This window comes from Hydra viridissima, unplaced genomic scaffold (assembly GCF_058129835.1).
Source record: "Hydra viridissima isolate aposymbiotic clone 2 unplaced genomic scaffold, HvirCarnegie_v1 scaffold_10, whole genome shotgun sequence".
Classification (NCBI taxonomy): Eukaryota; Metazoa; Cnidaria; class Hydrozoa; order Anthoathecata; family Hydridae; genus Hydra; species Hydra viridissima.
In genome coordinates, this window is record NW_028324309.1 from 4,650,099 (window position 1) to 4,668,377 (window position 18,279).

General features: G+C 28.5%; 1 protein-coding gene and 1 long non-coding RNA gene across 2 annotated transcripts; one reads left to right on the plus strand and one right to left on the minus strand.

Annotated features, from left to right (window-relative positions):
- Positions 1 to 1,640: 1,640 nt before the first annotated feature.
- LOC149882732 (transcription initiation factor TFIID subunit 4-like) lies at positions 1,641 to 7,517 on the minus strand. Its single transcript, XM_090100879.1, has 10 exons — positions 6,507 to 7,517; positions 6,328 to 6,417; positions 5,375 to 5,829; positions 4,889 to 4,940; positions 4,423 to 4,540; positions 2,663 to 2,793; positions 2,442 to 2,567; positions 2,292 to 2,348; positions 2,029 to 2,211; positions 1,641 to 1,899 (listed from the first exon to the last, which is right to left on the minus strand). The coding sequence occupies exons 1-10, from the start codon at positions 7,452 to 7,454 to the stop codon at positions 1,792 to 1,794; spliced, it is 2,268 nt and encodes a 755-aa protein (XP_089957005.1). The 5' UTR covers positions 7,455 to 7,517; the 3' UTR covers positions 1,641 to 1,791.
- A 67-nt stretch (positions 7,518 to 7,584) lies between these two features.
- On the plus strand, positions 7,585 to 8,666 carry LOC149882733 (uncharacterized). The gene is made up of 2 exons (XR_016456610.1): positions 7,585 to 7,702; positions 8,001 to 8,666. It is a non-coding gene; the product is annotated as an uncharacterized LOC149882733 (long non-coding RNA).
- The last annotated feature ends 9,613 nt before the right edge of the window (positions 8,667 to 18,279 follow it).

Genomic DNA, 18,279 nt, shown 5'->3' on the forward strand with positions numbered 1-18,279 from the left:
TTTCCGTTTATAGAAAAAATGTTATAAAAGTAAGTGAGCACAATAACAACGTAAACAAGAAGCTGGTTTTTGGCAGTTGGCATAGCAACAACCATAGCAATACGTTGATAGCCTAAACACTTTTAATTCATTTAAAGGATACTTTAGTTAGTATTTAGTAAAATATACTTTGCTTTATTTGTTACGCAAGTTATAAATACTTTTAGTCATGTTTTAAAGTAACAAAAAGCATTTGTTAGACAATAAGTAAAAGCATTGGGTTGTGTAATAATCTTCGAATTGTTTCTAGGTTTCTCCTAAACTTTGTATATTTCTTTTATGAACATTACATGTTTCAATTATGAAGATTGGAGAAATTTCTAACAGAACTTTTCACGTCTAAAAAAAGAAAGCACAAGGTACAAACGGCTATTAAAAAAGAAAAAAAGGACTTTAATAAAAATAATGATAAACATCAATATTTTTTGATTTGTCAAAAATTTAACACTGTAATGAAAGTCTAAGTTGATTGGTCTGAAGAAAGTGACCTTAATCAGTTTTTGTTACCTGGAAAAGTTTTGAAATGGCGATACTCTCTGCAGCCCAACATTTTAATGATGGAGGAAATGTTGTGAGAGAAGTTTTGTAATTACGTAATGGGTTATAAAACTCAAAAGCGAGATAAACTTCGGATAAAAACAAGTCTAGACAAAGTGTTAAGGAAGAAAGCAAAGTTCTAATAACGATAAAGAAATGGTATCTGGACCTTGAAAATCAAAAAGAACAACTGGGATACAAAGCAGGTGGTTTTTGATGTTTAAGTTGTACTTGTATAAAGTTAAAAAGACAAACTTAAGTTGATTAACTCGCTACTTGATCTTCCAAATTTTTAAAAAATTCAAAGCATAACTTGAGTTAAAAACAAGCTTTAAAGTTTTAATTTTTAGGTTATTTTCTATGGTAAGGAGATTCAGTTATGCCATAGATATAGTAAGGTAATAAAGTATAGTATATAAAATATATAAATAAAGTGAGGTATTTATGGTGAGGTAAAGTAAGGTTTTATGCAATATTAGCCAATAAACTTTAACTCCAAACGCAACCTTTGGAAAAATTAGTTACACAATATGGGAATATAAAACAAAGTTTTGGCATCACATTATGTGGACTTCTTCAGTAGCCGTCATAAACCCTTCATTTTTTTTTATAAATAATTACAAAAATGTATATATAGAGAGAGATAATCGAGGCAAATTTTAATGTAGATAATTCTATTACTTTAAGGTATTTGTTTGGATACTGTACTTTAAGTCTTTTTTTAAATTTGTTCATTGGTGAATCAATAGTTTCAAATGAACCTTCTTTTCAAGTAAACGACTTTTAATTTCTTGTGTTAGAATAATTTCTCCGCTTTTTTATTTTTTTAAAACAACTACCAAAACGAATTTTAAGGAATGAAACTATCAAAAATATATCTTATAAAAGTATGTTTACAAGCACGCTCTCTTAGGTAAGAAGATCGTTTAACAAAATACGCCTTGTTCACAAGAGGATAGAGCACCAAAAAAAACGATAACTCAATATACAATAAGATATCTAAAAACGCTACGCTTCGTATTTTGAGATTTTGTTGAGAGGACATTATTTAAAACAGAAACTTGTTTTTTTTTTCCCGAAAAATTTATTCGCAAATGATAGTGAACCAGGCACAAATATTAAAACGAACTAAAGCCGTTCAAAAGATAACGTGATTTCAATTTATTAGGGCGTCATTTTTATGTGAATATTTTTTTTTTTTTTTTTAGAGGAATGTCACCTCAAGTAGGAGCGATATAAAATGAGAGATTTACAAGTGTCTTTTTCAGTTTCGAGTACGAACTGCATATCTTTTAGTGTTATACGACGGCGAGATCTAGACGTCTAAAAATACCCCATAACATTTATATATTTGTATCAAATTATAACTAACAGTAAAAAAAAAAAGACTTGTTTAAAAAAAAAAAAAAAATTTAGAATGATTTATGTACTTAAAAAAATATCAAAAAATACCTGTAAAGTATTGCTCGATGAAGGTGTGGCAGGACCTGAAGGCTTCCCACCGGTGTTAGAAGTATTTTGAAGGGATTCAAGAGCTTCGTCTAATTTCCGTTTTTTACGAGGACCCCCAATTGCTTCTAGTGCAGTTCTATTGGCAGCCCGTTTACGATTGACCTCCTCTTCCTCTTGTTGAAGCTGATATAAAAATTGTTTTGAAATTAAACAAAATTACATAGAGATTTAATCATTAAAATCGACAGAAATAATTTGAATACCTGTTTGGCTTTTTCTTTTAATCTGACTTGTTCTGGATCTTCAGCTTTAGACCGACTCTGTTAATTATAAATGGCAAATTAAATAGAAAAATTAAAAAATTTTCAATACTTTACATTAATTTATGATTCAAATTTTTTTGAAAAGCAAACCTTAGCGACTCTCATCAGCATTTCTCGCTCCCGCGATTCTCTATGTTTCCTCTCTACTTCGTCGATATCTTCAAAAACATTTAACTGACTTCGAACATCAGATATAACCTCATAACGTACCTCATCCTAAAATAAAGATAATTAACAGATTATTTGTTTTACTTATATTATGATCAAGGTTTAAACCATTACCAGTTTTTATAACATTTAACAACACTTACTTTATGTGGATTGTTTCTATGTAAACAACACACAACAAGCCTTTCCATTAAACACCTTAATCTGTTTTCAACAGCATGTGACAGAATGGTATAGTAATCTGGACTAATATCTGTCAGACCATGTTTCCTTGCTATAATAAAAAAAACCTTTACATATTATTATAGACTTTTAGGAATTTTAATTTTAATTAAAGCAATCTACAAACCTTATTGCTTTAAGGGAATTGATTGTTTTCTTATACTAATTTATATTTGTTATTTATATTCATTATTCATATTAAAATTTTTTTAGCAAAATAAGCTTGATATGCATAGAAATCTAGATGATATACATGCAACAAAGCTTGTAGACATTTTTTTAACTGTATCTTGTACTACAGTTAAAAAAATGTCTACAAGAATCTGTTTGGTTGAGTCACTGTCAGAAAACAATTACATCAGCCTCAAAATGAGAATAAATGACTAGAATGGGACCTTGCTCACTGTTAATGGACAATAGTAGAAAATAATTTGGAGTGAGGAATTAAAAGTTCCAAATATTTAGTTCAAAAAGAAGACTACTTTTGCTGAGATGACAAGGATGCCTATAATGAATGATGCCTACATTGAAGCATGGTGGGGGATCCTGTCATGGTTTAGACTTGTTTCTCTGGAGTTAGAGATTTTGTTAAAATTTATGGTATAAGGAAAAAAGAATACAATAGTTTTCTTGAACTAAATGCAGCTCTATCTGGCTTGTACTTTTATCCAACTCCAGCAATACTAAATGGTACTGGATTCATTTTCCAGCAGGAATTAACTTGTGTTTAGAGCTGTTTGGGACATACATACATACATACATACATACATACATACATACATACATACATACATACATACATACATACATACATACTTTACATACATAAAACCCTTCTGTTTCTCTTGTACTAAATATGATTTACACCACAACAGTTGTGACTACCCTCCCCCCCCCCCCCACACACACACACACACATACAGATATATATATTTATATATATAATACATAATAGTGAATATTACCTATAAATGATAATTAGAATGAAGAAAAATAGTTATAAAATAATACATGTAGAGATTTATACTATTGAATAATAAGCTTTCTGATACAAATATTTCAGATAACTTACAGTTATCTAAAATTTTAAAAGATTTCTTTGCAACTTATAAAAAATTAACAGATTAATTTTCCTAAAAATTAAAGTTTAAAAATAAACCTAATGGTTAATTCTGAAAGATTGTTTGTTTGCAAATACTCTTAATTTAAAGCTTTTACAAAGTTCCTTTGAAGAACTCTTAATTTTGAGCTGACTTAGTCACAAAATAAATTTAGCTCACAAAATATTTTAAGAATTTAAGTTGAATTTTCAAAACAATTTTATTTAAATCCATTTTTGTAAGATTACTCCCTGATAAAAATAACTTTTTTTTGCATCCATATTATTTCAACTATGAGAGAACAGATAGAAGAGTTATTTGCTGCAGCTATTTTATAAATACTTTATGAAAAACTTTAATTTTTATTCGTAGATTCAACTAGATTTAACTATTTTCCTTGATTATGAAAAGCTAACTTTTTAAAGCTATATTTACTTAAATGTGCAAATGCTTTTTCTAGTTAAAAAAAAAAAAAAAAAAAAAAAGTAACAATCTGTAAAAGTTAAATACTAATAGTTTTAGCTTTTTTTATGCTTATCATTTTAAAATGAAAAAAAAAACAATAAAATAAAAAACCTCACCAATGCGTTCAACAGAAGGTCGCAACTCTTCAGGAAGCAATAGTGGAGTGTCTTGAACACTACGTGTTTGAGATGATATGAACTCAGCACCTGTGGCTAAAATCTTTTGAGTTTCCTCCTGTTTTGATAGTATATAAACAGTTAGTATAAAAACAGTCTTATTGTTGTAATAAAAAATATGCATTTAAAATAGATTAGTACCACATTTTCGGCAGATGAATTGAATTTTACTTAACAGAATTGTATCTACAAAAGCATCAAGTGTTAATAGCCAAATTTTGTGATAAAATAATATTAACTTTATAATGGATGGGTAGATAACAGGAGTTATAATTTTAAAGAGTAAAGTTTAATATGAATTCACAAAATATAAATAATATTAGAAGATTACTTTAAATTTAGGAGTATTAGGAAAATATAAATATTTCCTTACTATGTAAAAAATAAATAAAAACATTAATCTAACCATTAGATTGACTCCTGCCATACATGTGACATCATTAATATCATCATCAGCTCTAAATGGAAAATGAATGATAAACAATAACATGAATTGAAAAAGCAAAATATTTCAATTTTATTTTTTCTTCACAAATATAATTTATCAAAGTAATAATACATGTAGTTTTGTACAGCATTAAGTTTTGTTTCAATAACCTTGCTTTTACCAAAATTTTAATTTGCTTGAAATTTTTAGTTTCTATTGCAACAAATGTTTATATATATATATATATATATATATATATATATATATATATATATATATATATATATATATATATATATATATATATATATCATAGATATTTTTCTGTTCTTTGCATTCAATATGAATGAAAAAAAAAAGAATTACTTTCTCTTTACCTTAATACAAGTACAAAAACCAAAGTCTCACTGCAGACAACATTAATAAATTTAAAAGAACATAGTACAAACAACATTTCACTCATACCCAATTGCAGAAGAGTAGTGTGTATTACGAGGCTTTTCACGGCCAGTTACTACTAATGGTGATGTCATTTGTCTATTCATCATATTATTATTAGCAGCAGGTTGAGCAGTTTGATTAATAATTGTTCTTATTCCAGGTATTACCTGTCCAGAACTTGCAATCAAAATTCTACCATGCTGAAGCAGTTGTTTTTGTAGCATTTGCTGCTCTTGAAGTGTAAGATTTTTTCCTAAAATAAATTGTTGTGGAGATACTGCCTGTCCACCTGAAATGATTGAAGAAAGCTGTAAGTTTTTCATATCAGGAATATTAGGTCTTAACGATAATTTGGGAGAATTTTGTTGTGGAGGAGGCTGTGGTAGCGGTTGCTGTTGTTGTTGCAACTGTTGCGATTTGGCAGTAACTTGTTGCATTTGCTGCTTTTTAATTGTTTCTCGCAAGTGAGGAAGAGTTTTCTATAACAAGTGTATATGAATATATATATATACATATATGTGTATGTCAAAATATGAAGCTTGAGATATACTCATTTGAATGCTTAAAGTGTTTAAAATATCAACATATGCAAAAAAAAAAGCCTTTAAAAAATTTAAGTGTTTAACAGTTTGCTGAATTTTAAACCATGATTTAGGATTTGTAGACCAATTTCATCTTTCAACATTTAATGATAGAATTACTTCTTGAATTTACAATAAAATAGAATTAGCCTATTTAAGTATTTATGCTAATATAATTTTAAAAGTAAATTTACTTATGGAAAGGATAAAACTATAATAAAGATTTTTTAATGTTTTGGCTATGAATCATTTGCAACAAGTATACTTGTTGCAGAGATTAATCCCATTGTTAAAAGTTCTTATGTTAATTGGCAAATTTATAAATTTTTTATCTTATAAAAATATTAAAGAGTCAAATTTCTCTTAATATTGCAAAAAAAATTTCAAAATACATACTTTTAAAAAGTGTACAAGACTTGGTTGAGGGTCTGATTTTAGCGTTTTTTGCAACTTTTCTATGAATTCTTCTTCTGTAACACGACATTGCTGTAATGCAAAACAAAATTGCAAGCAAATGACAAATCCAAAAATGTAGCAGGGTATAAATGAACATTGATATGCTCTGACTAACTTACCATCAAATTGTGCACTAACTCTTTTACCATTTTTCCAATTTCAGGTGGTTGATTTGGTGCACAAGCTAAGTTTATTAAATTCTGAAAAAACTCTTTAAGTCTTTTAACAGACTCTTTCATAATAGTTATGTTAGCATTGTTATTTTGCAGATTGGAAATATTAGAAGTAGGAGGAGCCGCATTTCCATCATTACTATTTGGAGCACGAAAACGATAATTTACTTGACAAGGTGGAGCAGGATTATTTGCTTTGACCTGAGTTAATGATGTAGGATTTACAGGAGAGTTCATCCTCATTCTAAGATCATTAAGGTTATTTGGATCAACTGTTCTAATATTGTGAATCTGTGTATTCATAACAGGTGGAATAGGTATTTGTGTCCCTGCAGGAACTCGAGGTACAACCTGAATATTTCCTGGCATTCGAGTAATTAAATTATTATTTATTAATGCATTAGAAGCAAAACGTTGTGCCATAAATATTTGCCTGGGCGTAATCATAATATTAGTTCCTAGCCTGGGAGCAATATTGACAGTATTGGTTATTTTAGGAGCAATTGATACTTGTGATGAAACATTATTACTCATTAAATTCATATTTGCCCTGCTATTACTTAATGTCAATGGTAAAGCAAGACCTTCTTGAGAAATAGATTGTCCAATTGAGCAAATGTTTTTATAATCCATTTGCCCATTAATTTGCATGGGTGTTGCAACGGAAGAAACATTCCTGATTCCATTTTGAGTGACTGGTACTGGGGCATTTGATAAAGGGGCAAGATTATTATACAAAATGTTTTTAGGTGTATTTACACTTTTTATAACAGCGCTAGGTGTAGGAGTACTTCTAGGAGTCGTTAATTGATTTTCAAGTGAACCTACTAACGCGTTTACTTGGTTTTGATCGACTTCTCTCTTGAGAAGATCCTCAAGAAAAGACGACTCCATCTCATTCTGTTTATAATACACGATAAGATTTATATACCAAACGAACACTTTGCATTGTGGTTGTGACATCACAACATGGCCGAAAAATATTGCCGGCAACCGAGACTTAACTTATTGTTAAAATTTTGCTTTTCGTTTTAAAATTGACGGATTAAAAACTGACTGACTTCAAAACAAATTTTTGCAGTGAGTCTAAAATATATTAAAATAATGAAAAATCTCTTAGTGAACTTATACATTTAAATATGGTAAGCGCATAGAATACTTTTACGCCTGTACACTATTTTTAATTTTTAAATTTGTGAAACTTTGTGTCTATAATCAAAGTTATACCCATTTTCAAGTAAGACTAAAAAACTACTTTGTTTTAGAAATAACTAGAAAGAAAAAGTCCAATATAACGTCTATCTTCGCCTTGTTTACAACAGAGTTTTTAAATTATATTAATTTTGACTACTTTCTTGAATACCTGTTTTTAACTTGCTTTGTAGTTTGGTTTGTCAATAATAAAAATGGACAATCTAAAAATTATTATCTTTATTTTAGGCAATTTTTTTTCATGAAAATTTATGAGTGATTCTGTGAGCTTGGCCTTGAATATCCTCCAAATAATGCAAGAAAAGGAAGAAAAAAAAGCTTTTGGATAAGGAGACTTATGCATAACATAAAAGGAGAGTAAAATATCTGTTTATCTAATCAAGAATATTCCTCTTTGCTTTCAAATTTCAACAGCAAACCTTGTTGCATTTCAAGTCAAGTTTAACTAACATTGGTTATATTTCCTAATCAGTAACTAATCAAAGTGGTAGTTTTAGTAATACTCCTATCATTATTAAATGGACATTAAAAATTAAAACACTCGATACTCACTAAAAAAAGTAATGATTGAGTAATTAATGGACTGATATAATCTTTTTAAAAATGTGAGAAGATGAATGCTATGTGAGTTTTCTTTTGTATAATCACAAAATATGATCACAATAGTTAGAGATCTTCTGAAATATAAAAAAAAAAGACTAATCATCAAAATAAATCAGTTCTTTATTGTGTAAATGGAATTTTAGTTTTTGACAAGTGAACAGTATCTATTTATATTCATTTTTATATAGTGTGTTTCTTGTGTATATGTTATGACCCAGTTAAACTAATGAATATCATTCAAATCCATCAAAATACCATCCAAAGAAATAGTTTTTGAGCAAAAAAAGAAAATATCTACTAAAATATTGAAATGCATGAAAACAGTGACAATAACCAGGTTATTGTTTGTTCTTCACTACAAGAGTGAAAAGACTTGTGTAACCAAAAAGTCAACTGTAAGCAAGTATTTTAATAGATCAGCATGAAAAAAATGAACATATTCAATTCACTTGTTTGTCATCATCCTTTTAATACTCCTGTTAAGGTGTACTGATAATCTAATTGTCTTGGGTTTTTCATTAAAATGTTACAATAAATGGTATAAAAAGGTTTATTGGTAATTGTTCATCATCAGACAACTGTGTTAAAATTTTTATGGAATCTTATAAGTTGTTAATCATTATATTATGGTAAAAAAATTGTTGGCACAACAACAACAAAAAAAGGCATTTAATAGTATTTTTTAAGATATCAGCTGTAAAATCAGTTTGCATTGATGAATTATCGCAACTTCATCAGATAGTAAGACTAGACAATACAAGACAATATAAATTTGCAACCAAGTTTTTTTTATGGAAATATTGAGGGGTTTTGGGGACATGGATCCAAAATGGTGAACCATCTGTAAAACAAATTTTCACCAACTAAAATTCAATGTCAATTTCACCATTGCAAAAAGTTTGAATAAATTTGCATATTTGACAAAGTTTTTCTGTAAGAAGAATTAAGGCGTCTGTGGCTAACTGCTCTTTTAAAGTAAGAATTATTTAGTTAAAGTGAAACACGGGGCCCGATCCTATAAAGCTTGCTACGCAAAACGCGAAAAAATGCGCAATTACGGGATATTTTTGCGTGAATGAAAATTCTGTGTAGTAACGCTATTTAATCGTACAAAAAATGCGTACTTGTGGATTTTTCAAATTTGTAAAATTGGTAATTTTATGTCAAAAAAGAGAAATAGTAGCCTTTTTTGGCGCACAAGGTAACAAGGTATATACCTTATAGAAAAGTGTTTTTCTTATCCGTATTTTGTAAACAAATTTCATATAATCGTTTCAGAGATTTGTGTACAAAAATAAAGGTTTTATATTTATATATTTGTCATATTCCTTGATTACCTTGTTTGTCAAAAAAAAGAGCTTGCATTTCTAAAATATAAAGGTGGAAAAATTCGTGTACTCAACGATATCTATTGTTCAATTTTTATCAAAATTCCGTACTTACGAGGATAACAAACTTTTATTTCAGAGGTTAACCATTAAACAACAAGTTATTTAATGGTTAACCTCTTCTCCACTAATGTTGGAAAAATACTTTTCTTTAGCTCATTTGCTCCTTTTATATAAGTTTACACATAGATAAAAATCACATTATCACTGTTTTAATGGGGTCCGTCACTCTACAAAACAAGGGGTCGAATGCTGAAGTGTTATGTAATAAAAACCTTTTCATTTATTTTTTTGTAAATACTACAACTTTCAACATCTTGTTTTGTAGAGTGACGGACGCCTATTATTAGGTCTTTCATGTCTTATATTGCAATCTATCGTGGGACTGCTCTAGTGTAAACTTACCATTTTGATAAAAGTTTCTACTTCAAGTTGATGGATTTTTGAATATTATAAATAAAGTTAAACTATGCTTCTCACCCAATGCATACTTATTGAAAAATCTCAAAAATATTTTTTAAAGCGCTTTGTGTTATCGCTTTATCATCTTATTCATATGACAAATTCAATAAGTCTCTGTGTGTACGTCTTTTCTTGGTTGTTGTTGTTTTTACTTTTCTTTTCGGTATATCGTCTATTCGTTTGACAAATTCAATAATTCTCTGGGTGTACGTCTTTTCTTGGTTGTTGTTACTTTTTACTCTTCTTTTCGCTTTATCATCTTATTCATATGACAAATTCAATAAGTCTCCGTGCGTACTTTTTGTTGGTTGACTCACTCTTTTTTTTTCGTTCGAATATTATATGCTTGAGTCGGGTAAAACTTAAAGATAATGTTTACAATTTTATCATTTTTCCTCCTCACAGTATAAAATAAAAAAAATTTTAACTACGTATTTAGAGTTCCTGCTTTATATTTTACATGATTAATTGACTCATGAAGAGAGTTATTGAAAGTGGTGCATATAAGCGGAAGAGGAGTGTATTAAAAGATGAAGCTTAGTGACAGTCTGATGGCCAAAGTGTAAATAGTATTTTTTCTTTGCTAGCAGTAACTGAGGTACATTCAACTGTTAACCTGGATATAGGTAGCAAAAGTAAACATGTGCAGAATTTGTTGAGAAGGAACAAATTAAACAAGAAATGACAGAAGATTTAACACTGAAAGAGCAAACAAATCCAAGGGATATAATGATTGCAACTGCAACAAATTTGAAGTCTTTGGTAGAACTAGACATTAGAACTATTGACAAGAACAATGATACCCAAATAGACCTGTTTCTAAAAATAACTTGCTTCAATATTCCCAGTACTATTACACGAGATGTAGCTAATAGCTCATTTTTTTGCGCTTACTTACCAAAACTCTTCCAAGTGGTGAGACATTCACAAGAGGCTGGAAACTTCACAGAGGAGTAATACAAATTAATCATTTTTCAATGCGCAATTTCAAAAGATATTATCTCAATAGAGCTTAACTTTAAATTAGAAAAATTATCTAGCATGGAAATCAGCCCTTAAAGTAGCCCTTAAAGAACTTTCTGCAGAGCAATTACCGGATGAAGATCTTATGGAGAATACTTGATGTTGCACTATTTCTTTCTCAGCGTAGATTAGCATTTTTCAGTTAATGTGCATAATTGAGCTTATCAGTAAATATGATCCCCTTTTCTCTGAATATAAAGAAAAAGTTTGCAAATCACAACAAAGACTTCTTTTTTAGAAAGCAATTGAAATAATGAAATTCATATTGCTAAGTACTTTTCAATTATTATTGATGCCACTTCTAATTGTTCTTACCAAGAACAAACTACTTTCATTAGATAATATTTAAATGTAGTTAATGGATTCAAAAAATCAATCGATATCGATAGTTGGCCTTAGTATTGGAGGTCACTCTAATATTGAAAAATCTCGAATTTTAAAGTGTGTTTCACCTTCCTGTGTTAGTAGAATTATTGCCAAATTTAACGAAACAGGTAGTACGACTGACAAAAAGCGTTCTGGACGAACAAGAGTGACAAGTATCACTGATGATAATTCTATTTATAGAATCGCCAGAAAAAATCCTAAATACTCAGTGAAACAGATTGCATAAGAAGTAAAACTGACATTTAAAAATCAAATATCTAATCAAACTGTTAATGTATGTATCGATAGTTGTGTCTTGAATAATTTATAATACCTGAATTTAGAGTTTCAGAACTATATTGGTTAGGCCTATGATAATAGTGTAAAAACATGGCAAGCACATATATATGTGTCCAAGCTGTATACTACAGGAAACCATAATCTAAACCTTGTGGGTTGTGATTGTGCTGAATCATGCAACGAGGCAATCACCTACTTTGTACCATCCAGGAAATATATAATTTGCTCAATAGCAATCCATATTGTGGACTGGTGCTGCAGAAATTGAACCTTTCCTGGGTAGTTCCAAATTATGTGATTAACTATATCACAGGAGCGTTTGAATGAGCTGGCAATTCTTAACATAAACTTTGATATTGCACTCTGGCTAGATTTTTCGTCAATCATTTCAACATTTGCTGCAATAAATACAAGAAAAAAATTTCTGCAACTAAACTTGATGTTCAATGATTAGAATCATTGTTTTCCTTTTTTCTCATTTACGATATGGGTGGACGGTTGTAAATGCATGATATACAAAGGCCTCAAAATATTAAAACGGCCTGGGCCTCACTCAGCCACAGTCGTTTGGTAGCGCTATGTTATTGTACGCATGCGCAAATTTTACGGAAAAAAATCAACGCTTTCAAAATGGTTACGGCCCTTAGCAACGAAAATAATTTTTCTCTGGAAACCAAGTAACTGCATATTCTCCAATATAAATAAATTTTTTTTTACTGTTTTAATTTAAATTAGTTTAACGATAACCCGGTTTTGTACTAAAACACTTAAAACAAGAGAAGGAACATCTAAACGTTCGTTAACATTTGTTGTTGAGAAAGATGGCTGGTTAACTACACGTAATTTGTTTACACTTTTTGGACCCTACTTTCTAGGTTTTTAATAGTGGAAATTTAACCATATTTCTTGAAGAAGTTTGAGGAGGCCTTCTTCTATTTATTTCTTATGGCTGTTCTTAGCATTCTTTTTTTTTTTATGGACAAAAAAGGCACTTTTCTGCATCACCTTATTGACCATTATAACTACATTTTATTTGCCTTTAGTATAGACAAATAAAAGAAAAAAGGAAAGATATATTATTAAGAAATGTAAAATGCTGTTGCCAAAAGTGTTTTTAACTATGACAGTTTTCGTTTTTTCTCTTCCTTTTTCGTGATTCTGGAATTAACACCCTACTTTTAGGATTAGTTTTCTGATGGTAAATATTTTGGATACTTTTTAGCCGCTTTGTTGGGAAAGAGATAGATTGATAAATACGCTTTAAATTATTGAACTCAAGATAATCCATTTTTTCAAAAATGGAATTGCGTGATCTTCCAACATGTGTAACTTTGGAGGCATTAAAGCCTTCGGCCAAGTTGTGCGATAAAAATGCATCAGTTCAACAATATTTTTTTTTTAAAGAAAAAATGATAGCGACATGAATCATGTTGTACTTTTAATTCCAGCTTTATAAGTTAAATCATCATAAATCAACAAAATTATCTTGTTAGGCATTGTTGTAATTTCAGTATACTCTTCAACCTCAATAACAATAAACGCAATAAAATTCCAAAGGGCTTTGAGAAACTCATTATAAACAGAAAGAAAAAAATCAAATAAAACTTATTAAGTTCATTTAATATTTCTGTTGTCATGTAGTTTATGTTTTGTAATGATTTCGACTGCTTTCTTGTGCAGACTTGTCCCAGAGAATCCTTCATCATAAACAAGCTTTGGAATAGAATTACATAACTTTAGCATAGAGTTTTTCTAAAAAAGAAAAAAGCCTGTTTAAAAGATATATTGCATGATTTTATATCATTTGTTATTATTGTTATTAATAAGGTTTCAGATTTGGAATAAATTCATTTGTAAAAGAAATGGAACCTGAAGCATTTTATACACATGATTTCAAATAAAACCTTTTCCATGGTATGCTTGTCGCTGAACTTTCATTTTTTTGCAATATAGCTTCAATCTGTTGTGTGCATGGTCCTCACCTTTCTTCAGCGTAGATTCAAGTTCCAGAGTGTTATAATTGCTTTTAAATTAAGATTGGTTAAATAGTAGTTTCCACAAGGAATCATTGGTCAGGAATAATCCAGATATAACATGTAAATTGATTAAGGTGGTACTAGCCTATAAAATATCAAAATTTTTCAATTCTTTTACTTTACAAATTTGAATGATATAATTATTGTAGATTTCAAAAATGTATATTGTTTATATGTTTCTTAGCAAAATAAATTTGCTAAATTTTCAGTCATAAGAAAATGTTTTTGTAATTATAACTCACATGTGTCTTGAATGTTTCAGAGAAATTTTATTTTATTTTCTTGCTTTCTGAGTTTTTCAGCTCTGAACAAGGATATCTTTTTAACTACTTGGAGATTATACCTAAAATATTTGCACACTGGTTATCAGGTTACTTTTGAGGGGTTCGACCAAAATAAGGTTTTTACAGTTTGCTGTTCTTGAGTTAATGATATTGAAAGCACAGATTTTACAATAAAATTAAAAACCATTATTAAAAATGCCACCATTTTGCATCAATAAATGCTATGATAGTGATTCTGATCAAATCACTTTATCAATATGTTAACCTTTTTGCAAAAATTTAGACTCAAACTATGACTAGTTAAGAAAAAATTGTTGTTTAAAAATTACATATTAGTTGCTGACTTTGCATGTTTATGGGCACATTAATAGTTTTTTATTTATTTACTCTGAAAGTTTTTTCATTGTACATGTATTTAATTAAATATTACACTGAAAATCAAAGGATTAATAGTTTTAGTTTTTATAGGCCAGTACCACTTTAAGACAGAACAATAATTTCATAAAAAACAGAACTTAACATTATCATGTTTTCAATGCCACATTTTAAAAAAATGCTTACCATTTCCTTTTTCCTTTTCTTCAGAAAATCAAGTTGAGGGAAGTAAGTTGGCTTAATCTTTTCCACATTATCAGGATTATTAAATTAGTCATTTCAATTGCAACATTCACCAGCTGTATTTGTTCATCAAGATTAAAAATAGAACTTTAAAGGTCTGACAGTTGGTTTTGCTTTAATATAAGTTCATGATATTTTTCAGAAAAGATGCTGCTATTAATTTTTAATACTTCTTCTAATACCATTAAAATACCCAATTTCATGGGCTTCTTCTACAAACATGTTGAACTATTTAAGATAAATCCAAATAGCTATGTACAGAGTTGGTATAGAAACCTAGATGTAAATGTACGTTTATGAGTTATAATTTTAAAAAATTAAATTAACTTTTAGTGACATTGAACAAAAAATCAATTATCACAAGTTAAAATTGAGTTAAATGAAAGAAATGATTTTAACTGATCTAAAGTTACCTTCAAAATTGGTTCTGTTATGACTTTATTGAAACTTTTTGCATCTTTCTTGAGATCCTCATTTTACATAAATCTTTGATAATTGGTTTGAAGACTTTCAAGTGTGCAACATTTTATTTCTGTTCTTTCTTCTTTACTAAATTTCATGTCAAAAAATACTATAAGTTGTTCAAATTAAATTCACCTTTTAATGTTGAATTTCTTTTATAATAACTCACCTGAAGCTCCTGAAATACAATAAATTCCACAAAGAAACTCAAATCACCTACATACTATAGTGTTAATATATATACATACATACATATATATATATATATATATATATATATATATATATATATATATATATATATATATATATATATATATATATATATATATATACATACATACATACATACATACATACATACATACATACATACATATATACATGTATATATATACACATATATAGGTATATATATACATATACATATATACATAGGGGCCGAGTTCACGGGGGCAACAGGGGCAGTGCCCCCCCAGGAAATTTATACTAATAATATATTATCACGGATTATCTCGAAGGCGAATAGATCCTCTCGCTTATGTTTATATATATGTATATATATATATATATATATATATATATATATATATATATATATATATATATATATATATATATATATATATATATATATTACTTGTTTCTCTAACTTAAAACTTATTTCATTCTTTGCAGGTCTTCTATTTGTTCTTGATATCATGTCATGACTACTTTGATGTTGACTCTGTAGTCCTTTATTTAAAAAATGAAAAAAGAAAATGATAGTATTTTATTTACTATTTAGATTAAAAGTATTTATTATCTGGTAACTCAACTTTAAACTTCCTCCGACATAATCTTTTACAATTTTAACTTGAATATCTTTTTTCAGGAATGAACTTATGATGTAAAAGACCATTACAGCTGCATAAAAAAAAAATATAAATAATTTGGCAATTTTCAAAAATGTACATATTACATAAGTCTTATTTTAATGTTGTAAGCTACACTAGCAGTGTTAAACTTGCTCTAATGTAAGAGTATAGCATATGTCATTTGCAAATTGACATATGCTACATTTGCTAAACTAATTTTTTTTCTAAAGATTTTACTTTTTGATTAGGTAACTTTAGACATTTCTAGTGGATCAAGATGTGTGAGAATATGTGTTGATAGATCTTACATAACCCCAAGGTACTAGATTTTTTTCAAACTTTCCATTTTCTTCTTTGTAAAAAGTGAAAGGAGTATTTTCAACCACACTTTCATCTCCAGACCAGGTTTCAGCAACTACTTAGAGAATACGAATTTATAAACAACACTAGCTCCATGAGTCGTGGCACTTGTAGATAGTTTAGAACCAGCCAAAACTAGTGCAATATTGTCATCACTTGTAAGCCATCAACGTAAAGTAAAAAAATTGAATGCTCAGTAAAACTTGCTTTGTAATGTTGTATATAGACTAAATTTAAGTATTAAAAAAAAATCTGGAAATTCTACGATAAGATTTTATTTTATTTTGACTTTGAAATTCTCAGTTTTTACCATTATCGACAGCTGCTTTTTCAGTTCTTAACATTCGCGCACAATTAAATTTCAAGGTTTTTTTAAGACATGTATACTTTGCTTATTATAGGAACTATCCCAATTTACATTTTTTTAAGAAGATTTTTATTTGTAAAATTATTTGAGAAAACGTTAGGATTGCCACTACTGATAAATCATAATTTTTTTTCATGTTTACATCGCTTTCGATTTCTATTTCTGGAGCATGCGCATAATAACAGCGCTGTTTCGCTTTATGTAAACGACCGTACGGCCGCTGTAAGGGTCTGGTTATTTTTTATATTATAGCCCAAAAAGCCTCCAAGATGTGTAAGTTATAAGCATAGAAAGAAAGTTATAAAAAAAAAATAAAAGTGAAAAAATTATTTCATTTTAAAATGGTAATTTTTGGCCCAGCCTGTAGTATTTTTGGCCCACGCTGCAGTATTTTACATTTTACTACGCAGGACGGGAAATTTATTACTATATTTCTATACTATATTTATTGATATTTCGTTTACACCAAAATAGGCTTAAAGTTAGACATAAAAATTAGATGTTTACAAAAAAAAAGTTTTTTTCATAGACAAATTTTGAAAGAAGGATATTTTTTTTTTTCAAGAAAAAGTTGATGCTATTGGATAGTAACGAAATGTAAATTGTTGTAGCTATTGGATTCAATTTAAGAACATGTTTTTTACGAACCACATGTAAACGCTTTACATTTTTTGATGCCCGGTTAACCGCTGAAAAAAAACAAACAAATAGAAATAAAGTTTTAAGACTTAATTCGAGGTTCTCCTAAAGTCAATGTAATTGTAAATAAAGTCTTTTATTAACAATATCTAAAAAATTTATGAAATGTGCTAAACATTAGAAAATAGCTAATTAATCAAGAAAAAAAAAAATCCGTAAAAACTATTAAAACTGTTAATCAGCTAAAAAATTAAACATGTAAAAATGTAAAAGGTTAATAAAAAAAGGTGAGTTTTTAAAATAAAAGAGTACACTCCCAGAATTTGTAAAGATCAGTAATAAAATAAAAGTTTTGATTAAATTAAAGTTTTCAGGAAGTAATGCAGAAGGAGAAAAGAGTTTTTTCTATATCAAAAAAAGGCTTAACAAATAATAATAAAATCAACATCATAAACCATGAAAAAGCATCAATATTTTGATTTTAAATTTGAGTATAATCACGTAAAAAGCAGGATCACTGAAGGCTTAATGGGTATATACTGGTTTACACAAGTCAGAGTTCAAGCATACTCAAATAAGCAAAATAGTTGATGTTTCTGGATTTTGTGTTTAATTAATATCTGAAAACACGTAGATAATCATGCAGTTTTTTATACATGTACATAAAAAAATAAATTAACATGTAATAGATCAATGTGCTCATCTCAAGTTGCAATTTTTTCTTCCATTTAGCTTTAGAAAG

Bases quoted from the DNA above. Each gene is read 5' to 3' on its own strand.
- LOC149882732 (XM_090100879.1), bottom strand. From the start codon at position 7,454: ATGGAGTCGTCTTTTCTTGAGGATCTTCTCAAGAGAGAAGTCGATCAA. The intron at 6,418-6,506 runs GTAAGTTAGTCA...TTTGCATTACAG, and splicing joins AGTTAGTGCACAATTTGATG to CAATGTCGTGTTACAGAAGA. The intron at 4,541-4,888 runs GTTAGATTAATG...CTATCAAAACAG, and splicing joins TGGCAGGAGTCAATCTAATG to GAGGAAACTCAAAAGATTTT.